The following is a 16,236-nucleotide window of genomic DNA, read 5'->3' as shown; positions in this document are numbered from 1 at the left end:
GCTTACCCACAGCCAGCCTCCTCCTGACCTGGGGTCTCACCAGTATGTGTGGTGCAGTGGGGCTTGTGGGGGCAGACGCAGGGGAGGGGGAGGATTTAATAAACCTGTAGTGGGGGAGGAGAGCCTGTGGTGAGCTTGGGGTAGATATCCTGGCTCTGTTCTCTACTCCGTTCTCCCTTGCTCCCCGAGTCCCCCAAGCAGGCTCAAACATAATCATGGACAGCCACCCACTCCCGACCCCCATGCCACCTCACCAGGGTCCGCAGCCAGCACTCTTCGCAGTGCACGTGCCAACACTGGATGGACGTTAGGGGCATCGAGTACGAGTCCTAGGGAGGAGGTGGGCAGAGAGGGGTCACTCTGAGGCAGGCCCACCCCTCGCAGTGCAGAGACCTCTCCAAACCCCAGAGAACACGAAAGCCTAAGTGCACCCCTGGGTTCCTTCCTACTCACCATGCAGATGAGGCATTTGTAACGGTCCCCACGTGATAGCTGCCGTTCAAGTTCCCTGACCCGAGCCTTCAGGGCCTCAAACGTGGTCACAGCTGAATCTTCAGTGATTCTGTGAAGAGGACAGCACAGTTGAGCAGCAGGCTGGCATTCCCAATCTGAACCTCCAGCCCACACCTCCCTTGAGTTCTAGAACCACACACGTTAAGGTCCCCTCGACATCCCTGCCTGCCCCTTTCCCCAGTAGCCCATCATCTGCAACTCAGCATTCCAGAGCTAAACTCCTCACCCTCCGTTCCTCAGCTCCATCCCGATGCATTGCTAAACCAGATACCTGGGAACCATTCTCAACCACTCCTCGGTCACCCCCAACTCTGCCATCTCTTTCCTCATATATCTGGAGTGTCTCGACTTCACCCCACTCGGCTCTCCTGAATTACTCCACTAACCTTCCAAATAGCCTCTGCCTCCAGGGCCTTCATGTCCATTCCCTTCTCCCAACACCTAGAAGAACTTACATTCTAACAGCACATGTGATCATGTTTACTTCCAACATTTCAAAGTCTCCTTCAGAGTGAAGCTTTACTATACTCTTCCTTGGCACAGCCCTAGCCAGCCGCACCCTGCCCCATATTTTATGCTCCATCCACACAAAACTACTGTCACCACACACACCACCCTTTCACTCCTTTGGCCTCTCTACACCCTATTTCCTCTGGATCCTGTTGCCTCCTAACTCACTAGCTCTGCTGCAACATTTAGGCCTGGTTTAGTTCTCACCTCCTCCTGGAAGCTTTTTCCAACCCTCCAAGGCAGCACCACTACTGCAAGATCTTAGAGCTCCCTGTGCTGACCTCCACCCTGGCAATGTCACTGCAAAGGTCTCTGTGACCCCAGCTAGACTGCATTCCCTGAGGGCAGGCTGGTTGGACAACATTAGCCCTGCTTCAGGCATGTGAGCATTGAGTAACACTTGCTGAAGAAATGGTCAGTCCAATCTCCAGGGAAAGGGTGAAAGATGTAGGTACTGGATACATAATCTGGGTCCCTTTGCCACTGGTCTGGCCCACCTCAAGGGCTCCTTGTTATTTATTCCTAGGCACACCAGATGCCCAGGTAGTCCTCGGCCTACTGTTCACACCCTGCACCAGAAGGTCCCTCCAAGGTTTCTGAGACTTTGGCCTGCACTGCTGAACAGAGAATAGCTAGGGCTATCTCACGGATCCCTCTTACCCTCCTAAAACAAGTCAATAGGACCCACGGGAGCTCAGAGAGAAAGAAGAATGCTTCCTGGAAGAGTAGGAAAGATGGGACTGGAGACAGGCCTTAGGGAGTAATATGGACGATAATACAAATAAAATAGCTAAAAATTTATTAAGCACTTACTAAATGCCAGGGATTGTACTGAGGGATTGATAATTATGATCTTATTTCCACCTCACAAAACCCCATGAGAAAATTCGGATATCCCATTTTATATATGAAGAAACTAAAGCACAGAAAAATAAAATAGCTTGCTCAAGGTTTCCAAAGTGGGGGAGATGGGATTCAAACCCCACAGACTGATTCTATGATTGATGGGTGACTGTGTGACTAACCATTACTCCATACTGCCTCTGCCCGGGATGAGGTGGGTCTCCAGGATAAGGGAATAGCAGATACAAAGGCCAAGAGGCCAAGAGCCTGGCCCAGCTGGAAGGCTCATGTGTAGGTGAGTATAAGGTGCTAGAGTGAAGAAATTGTGTGTGGGACAACCACAAATGCCATAATCAAGAACTGAAGTTTATCTCGTGGGCAATGGGAAGCTGCTGAGGATGCTCAAGAGGGGTGTACACAAGAGCTGAGGTTTCAAAGCTGTACTCACTCAGGAAGCAAGGACTGGAACTAGGGGGGCGCAGGTGGAATCACAAGTGACATGTGGTGTGAATACGGAATCTCCTGGGGGGGCCTGTTATGCCAGCTTAAGGGACACAATCAGCTTAGAAAGCTCAGGCTTACAGGTGGTCTGTCACAGTAGGACGCAAGCGATAATGGGGTACAGGGAGGGTAGTGGTGATATTTCATGGGCAGCGACACACTTCAATCTGACCTTTTCCTTTTAGGGTGCTAGCAGCAACACTGAACATGACTCCCTAGTGACTGTGTCCCCCTGTGTCAGGGATGCTCTAGATCCATCACACCATGCATCCATGATTCTCTCTGCCTTGCCTCTCTCCAGGGGCACCATGAAAGGCTCTGACACCAGTTCCTCTGGTACTGGCTGACTCCCTGGGATCTTCTAGTCAACGTTCTGGCTCTGGAAACCTTTACCACTCCCTCCCTCCTCACAAGCACCTGAATAGCAGCTGGCTGTTCTGGCGTTTTGCCCAATGCCATCTGGCTTGCTGGTACATTCCCAACATGGACATAAGGATGGGTAGCTGTGCTCCCTTCCTCTCCAAGGACCAGGCTGGTCCTATGTAGTTATTTCAGAGATTGGGAAACTAAGGCCTGGAGCTGGGGGCAACCTACCCCAGAGTAGAGAATCCCAAACTCCAAATCAGAAGATGAAATTGAGCTGGAAAGGCAAAAAATGATGGGGCCAGAAGAGAATGAATCCATTTCCCATTCCATCTCCAAGAGCTCCAAGGCCACATCGAGGGCCAATTACTAACTCCAGAGCCCACCTATCCAGGATTTGCTTGGCATGCACCTGGCCTCTAATCTTTGCTCTGGTGAAATACCCAATCCTCCAGCCCCTGACCCAGGCTGGTTATGAGCTATTCCTAAGCCCCTGGAGGGAGTGAAGAGATTCTTGGAAGAAGCTATGGCATCCTGTCTTTCCCCTTTCTCGGGCTGTGAAACATATCTAGGGCAGGAACCCATACTCTGGACGAGAAGAGAAGTCATGGGGACTGAAGGGCCCCAATCTCAGCAGATCCAGTTCCAACGGAGATCTCTGTACATGACCGAGCCAGTCCCCAACTCATCCCAGAGATCCCTGCCTACTGGTGCCTATGCTCACACAGGTGGGATACAAATCCTGACTTCCCCAGTGTTGGGTAGGTAGTACCTTCATGGATGGCCACTGGCTCTGGCCCCCACCTCCCCCTCAGGCGCCATCCCTGATTAATGATCTTGTCTTTCTGATTTATGAGCAGCCCCTCCAGACGAGGGTGGGCGCCCCTTACAACCCCACCCGCCCCGCTCAGCTGGAGTAGGAGAGAATTATTAAATAAACATCCATACGTCATCCTCCCCTCCCCAAGCTGGTTGCGCCGAACCCGTACGGCCCGCTCCGGCGCTGACACGGAGCAGCTGCGGTGATTCATGGGCAGCCGGGCCCTGCGCCGCGGCCCATACATCATGCCAGCAGCACTCGCGGCCCCGGCCGAGATAAACTGATCAACCACAACGGGCTGGAATGAATTTATGACAACACAAAATGGAGGGAAACAAATGGGAGGTGACCCTGGGCCACCGACCCAGCCCTGCACCGGCCTGCAATCCACTCTCCTGGCAGGAGGCAAGATGGAACACTGGCCCTGGAATGAAGAGGCTGCCTTTTAACCCCAAGCAACCTACCCTCCAGTCAGAGGGAGGGGTGGGTGCAGGAGTTAAGCCAAGGCCAATGGCAGCAGCTCCAGGCAGCCTATACTGGACAATGCCATCTCCTGGGGCCAGAACTGGCCTTGCTTGGGCTTCCGGAAAGGCAGTGAGATGCCCAGCTGACATCAAATCCTTGTGGCTCCAGGAGATCCAGGCCAAGGGCTGCCCAGCCTTGGGTGAAATGCTAATGGATGTTCCTTTCCCCTGCCAGAGAACCTAGGCCAAAAATTCCTACCACAAGTGATGAGACCCAATGCTTCTGCCTAAAACCCACTGTGAGCGCCACCCGGGACAAGAAAAATGAAACCAATTTAGCTCCCGATTAAGAAACAGAAACTGGAGATGAATCAAGTGTGCCGGCTGGGCTGGGCGGCCATACATCACATTCCCCGGGCGGAGGCCGCCGCAGCGGGCAGGCAAGCAGGCGGACTGCTCCTCCCTCCGTCAAGGCTCCCGGGGCCGTGGCCCAGCGATCAATTCACAGAGTCACGCTTAGCACCAGCTGGGCTCCACTGCCGGCTGTGTGCCCAGGGCAGCAGGACTAAGGCTGCACTTGGGAGGCCAGAAGCCCTGGCAGCAGGCCTTCCTGCTAGCAAAGGGCCCCATCCCTTCCACTGAACTGCCATCCCAAGGGACTCCCCTCCTGGCCAGCCACACTCACTTCTCGATGTCGCTATTCTTGCAGGTCTTCTGCATGGCCTCCTGCTTGCTGCTTTCCCCATTGCTGGTGGATGGCATCTCTGCTGGGACAGAGGGGCAACTCACACTCCGGCCAGACTGGGCAGCACAGGTGAGGGTTGGGCTTGAGTCAGTCACCACCACCTAGGGATGCCCCTTCTCCCCCATTACTCCTAACCTGGGTCAGGACTTACCGTCACTGGCCCATTTAGAGAACTCAGGCGTGATGCGTGTGCTGGGAGGGCCGCCACTGGAGGAATGGAAGGAAAAAGAAGAAAGTGAGGCCTCTGGCAGGCAGGACAGCCCCGAGGGTGGGTATTGGGCTGACCCCTGCCTCTGGGCTTCCTACCCCTCCTCTTTCCCACCCATCCAAGCCCATGCCCACACTTGCTTTAGGACCGCGCCCCGGAGTGCCTCTCTCTCCTTGGCTTCACCGGGCTCCTCGCCTGTGCAGGGGATAACATCAGCCTCTGTGTATCTGGCATGGTGGTCAAGGACAATGGATCCTAGTTTGCAGTAGACCGTGAGGGTTGAATCTTCAGGAGGGCTCCCCTTGGCCAAAGCCGAGGGGGTGGGTGTGGGCAAGTACCAGAGGTGCTAGCTACTTTTCTTATTCCCTTTGGCCTGCCCCACCTGCCCCACCTTGCCCCAGAGTGGTCCAAGGATACTGTGGCTTCCCATACTCCAGAGTGTCATCCCCATCCACATCCAAGTCAGCATCACTGTCCGGGTTCTCTTTGCCGCTGCACATGACAAAGCCAGAGCCTGTGGAAAACAGGGTGTGAGGAGGGCCAGGGGCCAACAAGACTAGGCCAAGGGTGCCCCTGCTGTTGCCTCTTGGTAGGAGTCAGGTTTGGAGCCAGATAAGGCCCACATAGAAACTTGGGTCTGAGATATATAAAGCCAGATACTTTGGTGCCCCCAACACTGACATTTCAGTCCTTTCACTCTGCATACCTCATCCTTCTCTGCCACTACACACAGCTCCAAGTGGAGCTCATAAACTAGCCCATTCATACACTATGTCAGGTCCTCAGGAGATACCCAGCCCCAGGCCTGCTATCTACCTGTCTTCCAGATCTAGGAAGATCAGGCAGACAGGAAGATTCAGGTCTAGGGATTTCACAGGGGAGGACCTGGGCTCCCCTGTGTCCCATTGTCCAGCCTGATAAGTCCATCAGAGGGGAGAACAGGCTGACTAAGGCCAATCACAGCCATAGAGTGGGACCCCCAGCCAACATCCCGATTTTGGTCGCTAGCTCCTTGCCAGCAAAAACAACAGGCAGCTGTTCAAATATTTGGTGTCTGAAGCGCCTGACATTAATTATTCATCTCCACCTCACTCAGTCCAGATTCCTGGACAAGTGCAGTTATAAAGGGATTAGGAAGGGACAGACGAGGGAGGATAGGCATGCACACCTGCTTCTCAAAGCAGTTCACAAAGGCAACCAAGCTGAGGCAACCAAGGCAGGCCCAGGGCTAGGCAGGCAGCCGACCCCTTTTGAGATGTATTTGGCACATCCATGAGCAGACTCTTGGCTCACAGGGAGGGGTGAGCTGCTGAGGCCACACCAGGCCTGCTCACCTGCCAGGTGACCTGGCTTCCTGGACCATCCTTCCTGACAAGCCCAGGGGCAGGGGCGACAGAGCTGGTCCCCCAGCACCCTACTTCCTCCCAGTGGGTCTCAGACCACACCTCACTACCTAGCAGCCTTGCCAGGGACAAAAGAAAACAATGGCCTCTGTGGCGAGTAGGATTAGCAAGGCAATCCTTGAAGAGAGAGGAAGTAGCTCAGGGTTCTACCTGATGAGCTCAGAAATTTCTTCTTGTCCATTCTTCCACTCAGGTCGTTATAGTCTCATTAGAATAAGTCTTGTAATGGGTCCTCCTCAAGCCTCTTGTCTGTTCCCTCTTCCTGCTTACTATATAGGTCTGACATCTTCCCCCAACTCCAGAACTGTCTATGGCCTCCCACTGCACACACAATCAAGTCCAGGCCCCTCAGGCAGATCCACAAAGATCTAGGAGCACCTACTTCTCGCCTTCCACTCTGTAAGCCCAATGCATGTGGACGTGGAGGCTACTCACCGTGCCCCAAACATACCCTGCACATCCCGCTCTTAAGACTTTTGCTCAAGCTGTTTACTCCTGGAATGTTCTCCATCTTTCAAGCCCTGAAAAGCACTTTCTTCCTGTTCCTCCTCTCTTCTACCCCTCGGGTCTCACAAAGATACCTCCTATGTCAGAGGTAAGAAGCACTAGGGAAAAAAAGAGGCTGGGCACTGCCTGGGCTCCACCCCTCCCTGACAGTCCTCATTTGCCCCCTCCCTGGAGGCACCGACACACTTGAGGCAGCAGGCAGGTCAGGAGCAGGGTCATTAAGCTGAGAAAACACCAAGTTACAGCTCTGTCTCCTGTTCACAGCCAGGTGTCCTGAAAAGCAATTCCTGCCTTGTGGGTGAGTGGCACCTCTATAAACCCTCTGACAGTTTCGGAGACAAACTCTGCCATCAATCAGAATGTAGCTATCAGGTTCACTTACAGCCTGCGCCCCCCGAGCCCTGCCAACCCCCTCCCCCAAGTACACGCCACTCAGCAGCTAGCTTCACGTCCTCTGCTCAACCTGATCTTGCCCAGCTCTGCCTTGTGGATGGGCAAAAAGGAAAGCAGAGAATGCTGGTACCTCTCCTGAGCCCAATATGCAAATTGGGCTCTCATAGCAAAGCAGAGAAAACAGGGGACTCCAAAACTGCCAGGAAAAAGTCCCAGCTTCTCAATACATAAAGCAGCCCCGTGGCCTGAAGTTTCTTCCTCTGCAGTCTTACTGCCTGCTATGCCTGGCCCAGTGAACACAGCCACTGTGGTCTCCCAAACCTTATCCACTTTCTTATGCTTCTGCATCTTTGTATCTCTTGCTCTCTTTGCTTAGAACCTTCTTCCTCCTGGTCTACAAAACAAATGCCTGCTCATTTGGCAAGTCTGACTTAGCCAACCATGCCTGCTACCATTAACAAACAATGCCTACACAGAATAGCTGCTTTGCAGATCCTTGCTAATGGAAGGAACTCTCACCTCAATGCCATACTTTCAACTTCTATTGAGCTAATCCTATGGTTTGGTGTTGAGAACATAGAGCTTCAACATCTGATCCCTATCCTCAAGGTGTTCTGGGGGGTAGATGAGACTTCCCCAAGTACTTATACATAAGTGTCCCTTCCTTGATGTCCACCCAGACTCCTGTGTTCCAAGACTCCTGTGATCCAGACTCCAGGATCACATTTATTACCATGTATTGTCATTGTGCCTCACTAGATTGAGAGCTACAAGGGTCCCAAGTCTGACTCACTGTTGTGATCTCAGCAGAGCTAGCCATGCCCACGGCAGGTGCCACACAGCATAGTCCAGCAGTACTGGCTAAACACTGGCAACACTATTCTATTCAGTCCTGGTTAGCTAGTGGCCTAGAGAAGCCTCTCAGGACACAACCTTCCCCATCAGACCCCAACTCCCAGCTAGGCAGCAGCCTTCTGTTCCTCTGACTAGTCAGACAGGATGGACTGCGTAACGCACCATGTTTGCCAAGGAAAAGGCCTCTCTGCCTCTGGTCTGAGCAGTTTACCCTGACCCCATTTCCCAGCTGAGACAGATGTTGGGAACCTCTCCCTGCCCCCACAGGTGTTCAGAAGGCTGCTGCCGCCAATTTCACTCTTCTGCTGCCCCAGCCTGCTCCAACCTCTTTCCCAGCACATTAAACTTTATTTTCTTAATGAAATGTCACTTGCTGACTTCTGGCAGAATCATAATAAAAAGAAACGGCCATAAAGCTGTTTTATGCAGACAGCACCCCCCGCCAGCTTGCCCCCTCCCCCCACTTGGAGAGGAAGGCTCCACAGTCATTTTATGTTCTCAGCTGCTGGAATATCCCAAGCCAGTACTCAGAGGCAAGATGGCACAGAGAGCTCCTTTCCAAGTCTCTGGCTCCTCTTCCATGTAGCTCCAGGGACAACAGGCAAGCTGCCACTCCTGCTGCTCCTATCCAGGGAGGGAACTCAGCCCCCAAGAACCCAGAAATGGCCCAGAGTACCTGTCAATCACCAGGGAGGCCCTCTTGCTACAGTACTGCCTCTGCTTAAAGTGGCATAAAGGGCTGGGCCCTCCCAAAGGCAAACTAAGCCTGACAGTCAATGATGCCAAGTACAGTGGGTGCTAGAGTTGCCCAGTCTGGTGGGGTGAGCAGTGCAAAAAATCCCTCTCCTCCCAGTGAATACTCAGCAACAGAAATGGAGAGGGTTAAGTGCAGAAATAATATGCAAGTCTAAATTTTATAAAAAAGACCCTTCTCCCATAAACTCATTTCTTCCTGGGTTATTGAGAAGGGAAAAAAAAAAAAAAAAAGCAGTGTTAATTTAATCAATTGATCAGGTGATCGATTGAGAAACTGGAGATGCCCGTTTACTGGGTATAGTAACGTCCTGGAACCTGAAGCCACAAAAAAGGAGCCATTGATTTCCTCACCTGCTGCTCCCAACAAAACCAGAAGCAGGGAGAAAGGAAAGTCCTGGGGCCCTCCAGAGGCCTGTACTCTCCAACGCGGAGGGCAGGGGCAGCAGCTTCCGGAGAGTTTTACACTGGAATTAGTTACAGATGCAGTTACGGTGTCTTGTGTAAACGCCATCGATTGGGGAGCTGACAGTCTGGGGAGCTGCGATGCGGGACAATCAATCGGCCTGCAGTGTCACCTGCCACCTCGCTGAACAGTTGACAATGCAATTATCCAGTGTGGAGGCAGGGAGTTGGCGTGTGTCAAACGCACTTAGCTACTTTCCGGGCCTCCTCGATAACGCGTTTCACTGCCTCACGTCAGGAGAGGCGCATAGAGACAGACGCCGTTTAAAACCATTGATACTTGCTCCTCTGCCTGCACTCCCTGTGTCCCAGCTTAACAATTGTGTTCCAAAAGGCGATTAAATCCCATCAATTGCCACAGGGGACAGAAGGTGCCTTGCTCCTTGCCACCTCTCCTCACCCCTCCCAACAGGCAACAGTGATAACTAAAGGTGGTGGGGAGTTAGAAGGCTGCAGCCCTAACTCCATTCCAAGACGGCCTCCAGCAATGTGTTATTCTAACACCTGTCACTAGCTGGCCCAGGAGCAGAGCTGCACTGAAGGCCACCTTTAGAATCTGGGACTCCCATCTTTTGAGAAACAACACAACAAAAGAGGCAGCAGGTAGGGCGAGGCCTATGTGCCCATGCCTTTGGACCATAACACCTCTCACCCCCTTGCTCATAATCTGCATAATCTGGTGCTGAAGTTTTATCAAGAAACAGCTGGTTGAAGCTGGGTGTGCTGGCTCATTCCTGTAATCCTAGCACTCTGGGAGGCCGGAGGCTGAGGCGGGAGGACTGTGTGAGCTCAGGAGTTCGAGACCAGCCTGAGTAAGAGTGAGACCCCATCTCTACTAAAAACAGAAAGAAATTAGCTGGACAACTAAAAATATATATAGAAAAACTTAGCCAGACATGGCGGCACATGCCTGTAGTCCCAGCTACTCGGGAGGCTGAGGCAGAAGGATTGCTTGAGCCAGGAGTTTGAGGTTGCTGTGAGCTAGGCTGACACCATGGCACTCTAGGCCAGGCAACAGAGCAAGAATCTGTCTCAGAAAAAAACAAAAAACAGCTGGTTAAAAGATTTGTGCCAAAACTACTCTGCCTGCTCTCTCCATGATTTCTCATCCCAGGCTACTTGGAACCAGCCTACATCTAAGACAGGAATTCCAGTCCTGTCCTAAGGACTCCAGGATGCAGTCCTTAGGGCAACATCTGGGCGGGCAGAAACCCTGCAGAGTCTCAGCACCCTCCCCCTCCACCACCCGCTCCACCTGTTTGATTCAAAGGGGCTTCATGCTGGATTCTAGCAATGCATTCACCTCTAGGGCTTAAAGATACAGCCGCAGACACCTTTCATTTCCTGTACAGCCTCCTGGGAAATTCATCCATCTCACCACTCCTGTGCCCACTACATCATTACCACCTTATTTGAAACCGACCATTCCCATGTCCTCTGTCTAGCCTGTCCCTTCCAGATATGTTGAAGTCTGGCCCCTCAAATCCAGGTGGGTGAACTCTTGCTGGCAACAAAACAGGGGAGGGACAAAGGCTCACCACCACGGGCCTCTCCTCCAGGACCCAGAAGCTTAATGTAGGAAATGAGAGGAAAGGCTTGGCTCATTCGCCACATACCTCCTTTGATGGTATGTAGGGGCAGGTTTGTCTCAGGGATGTATCATTAGCTTTTTGCCTGTGGCCTGCTTCTCTAGCCTAGAAGCCCCCTGCTCTGCCCAGGTCTGGCATGGTGCCCTAGAAGAGCATCTTTTTCTCCTAAGCACTGATCTCTTTCAGGGGAAGGCTGGTGAAGCCCTAGGGTCTGTGGGCTGCCCCTATGCAAACTGCAGTAGAAGGTTAGAAAATCTGTAGTTCTGAGAGGACAATCAACAGCTAAGGCACATAGCTTAAGTATTTCTCCTACAACTGGGAAGGTCAGAGGGCCTCACAGATAGCAAAATTTACTTCCAACTTACTCTCTTAAAATCTTTACCTATTTCCGTTAGTGTTTTCAAAATCTCCTTCCAGCTAGACCTATCTCAGTGCTCTCCCATTCTATCTGGTCCTTTATTTTGTCCTAAAATACCAATTCCAAGCACTCCCAGGTCTGAGGTATTTGGGCCTCCCCCTCAGTAACCACAGGTCCCCAACTTATGGGCTGTCCCCTCAGCCAAGTGTCTTCACCAAAACTCTTGCTTGTTCGCTGCCTCCCACAGGTCTGATCCATCAGACTAGCTCCCAGTGGGCCTGGTGCGAAGCTTTGCTAAGGATGACGAAGGGGCCCCAGTCTGGGAGGAGGGATGGGGATGATCGGATACAGGAACTTATCTGCTATTCCTCACTTCTTTCATATCTAACAAGGACAGCAATCTCTGTTCTGTCAGCACGCACAGCGCAGCTTAAATGGGCCTCGCCACTCGCCTGCTCATCCTGCCTCTGCCTCCCTCTCTCTGAAGTCGGCTGGGCAGCTTCTTCAGCTGGCGTTATCACTCCCTCTAACCGGTCTTGGCAGGCAATCTAATTCCTCCTGAAAAGGTCACCGCCATTTTAACTGCCTTTCAATCACATTAAGCACGTGCTGCCCGGCTTGCAGCCCAGCCCGCCCGGCGGGCGATCAATGCGCCGCACTGACACCAGCCCGCCTGGCGGGGCCACACCCAACCCCCCAAGAGTTGGGCCTATCAGTCCTGGCCAGGGAGGGTAGGCTGACAGATGGCCAGCTTTCGCAGACAGGTTTTGGGGGCAGAGGCAGTCAGGATCAGCCAGGGCCTCCCTTTGATAGCCCCCCCACCGAGGAGCCTCAGCCTCCTCCGCTCCACTGCGCCCCGCTCTCTGCCTCGTGGCCCCCGCTGATCTCGCTGTAAAACAGCCTTTCAAGTCTGCCTGTCTTTTGACTGCACTAAGCTGTTTAAGAGGCGGCAGCAGCTTCTATCAGGAAAGCTGGAGCAATTCTCTTCAGATAAAGGCACCTCCGGCCCCTGTTCCCTCTTCAAGTCTCACTCTCATGCTCGCTCTCCAAATCGCTCAAAGAAAAGCCCCCTTTGAACTCCCCTCAGGAATTCTTGAAAGGAACAACCTCACAGTGTAAACACTCAGGGAAAACTGATACCCGCCCAGGGCCTAAGAGCCCCTCACACTGCTCCGCAAGTGCATCCTAGTGCAGGGGAAATGCTTTGTCAAATCAGCAGGCCCTACACAGCTTTATCCCCCTTAAGCCCTGTCTGGTGCTCAGAAGCCATCAGGTCGAAGGTTGTGCCAAGAAACCCGACTAAGAAGTTGCCACTGCAATGAAGGATGTGAATAGTTGCAGCTGCCAACAGAGCTAACCCAGAGCAGCATCCTGGAACTGACCCTGCATGGGCTGCCACCGGACACCTATGTGTACAATACATGGGACGGGATAATTGTGGGCTCTGCTGCTCATTCTTTCAGGGCCTCAGAAACTCTAACACTCCAGTATAGGACCAGAATGAAATGGCAAATTAACACTCTCTAGCTCAGGCTCAGGTTTGGTCTAACCTTCCTGATTTACATCTTGGCTTGCCCCCAAATGCTTGGGTAATGTGAGAGAAGCCAAGAGACATAATGTCCCACCTGGGATCTTAGCGCCCTCATGGAGTCAGTCTGCCCTGGATGGCACTGCAGAGACCACTCTCAGCACCAGCCCAGGTAGGCTGGCCCCAAGGAAGCAGAGATCCTCTTCTTAGCTGCTGTGAGATTCTCCAGGGACCATACACAGTGGTACTCCCAAGGGTGTTGCCCAGAGAACGGAGGCAGACGGGAAGCAGATTGGCTCACTTAATGACCACAAGCTGCAGTGCCAGCTGTGCTCATGCACAGGAAGAGAGAAGAGCTGGAGGCCAGGAGGCAGACAGCGCTCCCTTTCCCCTGCCCAAGGCTGGGAGGTTTGACAAGAAGACACTGCCCCTGGGCACCCAACCAATTCTGCTGTCTGACCTGGTGAGGGATGCCAAGCCATATCCCTCCAAGGAGCTAGGCAGGCACTGGAGATGGGTGGAGCCCTGCAGACTCCTCTGCAGCAACTGGGGAGAGCCCAAGGGAGGCAGGGAGCAGCTGGACCCAGGCCCCTTTTGCTTCAGGGCAGAGGGCACCCAGGGAGAAGGGATGGGATCAGAGCTAAAATTAGATTCACCAATGAAGCTCTTGGGAGGTCAAATTTTGCCATAACTCACTCTCTCCTCTGTAACTGATTTCCCTGACATAGGGCTGAGGAGGAGGAGGAGGAAAATCCAATGTGTTTGCCTGGAAGCCCTCAGGGCCCCCAGTGCTGGAGGTGTACAGCAGGTTGCTGGATTCTCATTTATCAGCCTTAAGAGGGATGGAGTGATAAATGCATAACCGTCCCTTTAATATTTTATGCAGGTGCTAACGCGGCTTGGCTGTCACCTTCAATGCATCACCCGAGGCTGAGAGCCCCCCTCGTCACTCCTAGCTTGTAGCCTCACAATTCCATTTCCCCACCCAAATACATCCATTTTAATATGCACATCACAGGCAGGCAGCACGGTCACAAAGGAGCCCCACCAGCAGCAGTCCCAAGAGGTGGAATGGATGACCAGCCACCGGCCCTGGCCTCTCAGCTCCCAACAGATGGATACCTAGCAGAGGCCTCGCACCTGTGCAAGGTGCCACTGCCTAGGTGTGAGCTGCTTGTACCTCGGAAGCCACCTTCCAGGAGACTGGTGGCCCGTATCCGTTTCTGCCCACACCACTCATACTCCTCAAAGCGGTTGCTGTTCTCATGCTCGATGTCCACGGCATCATCCTCAGCCATGCAGGAACCTTCCCTCTGTGAAGAGCAGAGCAGGATCATGCTGGGCCCAGGCCATCCCTACTTGCTCCCCAGAGTCTGCAAGGAAGGCACAACCCTAGGCCCAGCTGTAGTGCCAGATGGGCTCCCAGCTCTAGGGCTCCTTTGAAGCAAACCAATCTAGAGGTCAAAGACCTAGGTCTCTTCCCAATAATTTTCCACTGGAGCCCAAGGGGTGGGGGTGGGGGATGGGGTGAGTGAGAATAAAAGCAGAGGAGAGCAGAGAACAGAGGGGAAGAAGCTGCTGAGACCACATGGAGACCCCGAGAGCCCACAGATTTAGGGGCAGTCAGCAGCTAGTGCTAGGGGAAGAGGGGGAAGGAAGGTGGGTGGTGACGGCCCCTCTACCTTAGAAAGGCAATGCTCCACATGCCTACTCATCTCCTGCTCCGATCCTGCCAGGGGGCGGTTGCACAGGGGACATACCTGCCCTTCATCTTGCTTCCTCCGTTTCATTTTCCCAATCCGAGCTGCACAGAGGAACCGAAAACAAAGCATAGAACAGGCAGATGGTCACTGTAGCTCCCAGTGGAGCTGACACATCCTGACCCCCTGCTAGCCATTAGCCCTTTTGTTGAGTACCTGTTCTGGCCCTCATCTTGTACCACATCCTGCTCCTTTGGGGACTAAGTTTTGCCAAGAGCACCTGGGAAGGACATTGGTGCTAGGCCAGGGAAGTGACCACTCTTTGGACACAGATGATGCAAGGTCAACCCATACCTTTCTATCTGCAGTGCTCAATAAGAGTCCAATGGGCAAAGATCTCAATATTGCCATGTATCTCTCCAGAAGGCCAAGACCATGAGCTCTTTTGGTGTCAGGAAATATATTTCTAAAAAACATCTCCTGGCTAGAACCCAAAGGTCCCTTCAGGGGCCTGATCTGGTCTGCTATTCACTCATCATCTAAACCCCCCCCCCCTTTTTTTTTTTTTGAGACAGAGTCTCGCTTTGTTGTCCAGGCTAGAGTGAGTGCCGTGGCGGCAGCCTAGCTCACAGCAACCTCAAACTCCTGGGCTCCAGTGATCCTTCTGCCTCAGCCTCCCGAGTAGCTGGGACTACAGGCATGTGCCACCATGCCCGGCTAATTTTTTATATATATATCAGTTGGCCAATTAATTTCTTTTTATTTATAGTAGAGACGGGGTCTCGCTCTTGCTCAGGCTGGTTTTGAACTCCTGACCTTGAGCAATCCGCCCGCCTCGGCCTCCCAAGAGCTAGGATTACAGGCGTGAGCCACAGCGCCCGGCCCTAAACCCCCTTTTGTTCCTAGGTGAAGAGGCTGGGGTATAGCTCCTAGCATCCTACCTAGAATCTCCCCAGGAAGAATTTCGCTGATGTTCACTGGCCCCATTTTACAGGAGAGGAGATTGAGGCCCAGCATAAAATTAAGAGGGTCTGGATTAGACCTTGAGTGGGCCAGTCAGAGGACCCAGGGTACCTTGAAATGGTAGCCCTTACTGTGCCTACCCAAACTTGTTCCATCATTTCTAATCAGTGCAGAGGGGCTGGCAGGCCCCAGGGGCAGAGGGCTGCCTGCCATGTTGTCCCGAAGGGGGCTCAGTTCCAAAGTGCATACCGCAAGCCCACAGCACTGTTAATTAATGCTGAGAGATGCAATCATTTCTAATTAGCTCACTAATCCCTCTCTGCAGCCCTCCTGTCACTGAAGCAGGAAGGGGTCAAAACAAGGGACTCGGTTCCCTCTAGTCCCTCCCTGATATAATAGCAGGATCAGAGATGGCCATCCTATGACTAGACTGATGGGGGTAGGGGGAAGAGGAGCCAGCCAAAGAGAGAAAGGATCCCCACTGCAGGGCCAAGAAGAACTCTCTCATGGACACCGACCCTGATGGGAAGCTCATGAATACAGTCTAGGGAGGGGAACAGAGGTAAGAGTTGGTATGTTATAATTTAAGAGTTTCTACCATGTGTTAGGTTCAGAGCCAAGTACCTTACACAGGTAGCTCAACTACTTCTATATCCTAAAGCTAGGCTATATTATGCCATTTTAACAGATGAAGAGACCTGAAGCTTAGAGAGATCAAGGCACTTGTCCAAGTAGCTAAAAAGTGGCAAAGGCAA

The 16,236-nt window shown here is 52.8% G+C and overlaps 1 protein-coding gene across 3 annotated transcripts in view; it reads right to left on the bottom strand.

Moving 5' to 3' along the window:
* The window catches only part of RNF220 (ring finger protein 220), a 214,544-nt gene that overhangs the window by 1,415 nt on the left and 196,893 nt on the right, over positions 1 to 16,236 (bottom strand). For 2 of the 3 annotated variants that reach the window (XM_075997646.1, XM_075997656.1), the window contains 8 exons: positions 14,501 to 14,622; positions 13,999 to 14,131; positions 5,385 to 5,481; positions 5,108 to 5,194; positions 4,911 to 4,966; positions 4,700 to 4,778; positions 454 to 562; positions 255 to 329 (listed from right to left, as the gene is read on the bottom strand). In XM_075997646.1, the coding sequence (XP_075853761.1) occupies positions 255 to 329; positions 454 to 562; positions 4,700 to 4,778; positions 4,911 to 4,966; positions 5,108 to 5,194; positions 5,385 to 5,481; positions 13,999 to 14,131; positions 14,501 to 14,622 (758 nt within the window). The remainder of the gene's footprint in view (positions 1 to 254; positions 330 to 453; positions 563 to 4,699; positions 4,779 to 4,910; positions 4,967 to 5,107; positions 5,195 to 5,384; positions 5,482 to 13,998; positions 14,132 to 14,500; positions 14,623 to 16,236) is intronic. The other variant, XM_075997649.1, reaches the window with a different exon arrangement.

Source organism: Microcebus murinus, chromosome 2 (assembly GCF_040939455.1).
Source record: "Microcebus murinus isolate Inina chromosome 2, M.murinus_Inina_mat1.0, whole genome shotgun sequence".
Classification (NCBI taxonomy): Eukaryota; Metazoa; Chordata; class Mammalia; order Primates; family Cheirogaleidae; genus Microcebus; species Microcebus murinus.
Note: the sequence above shows the minus strand (reverse complement) of the source record. Positions and strands in the feature narration are given on the sequence as shown.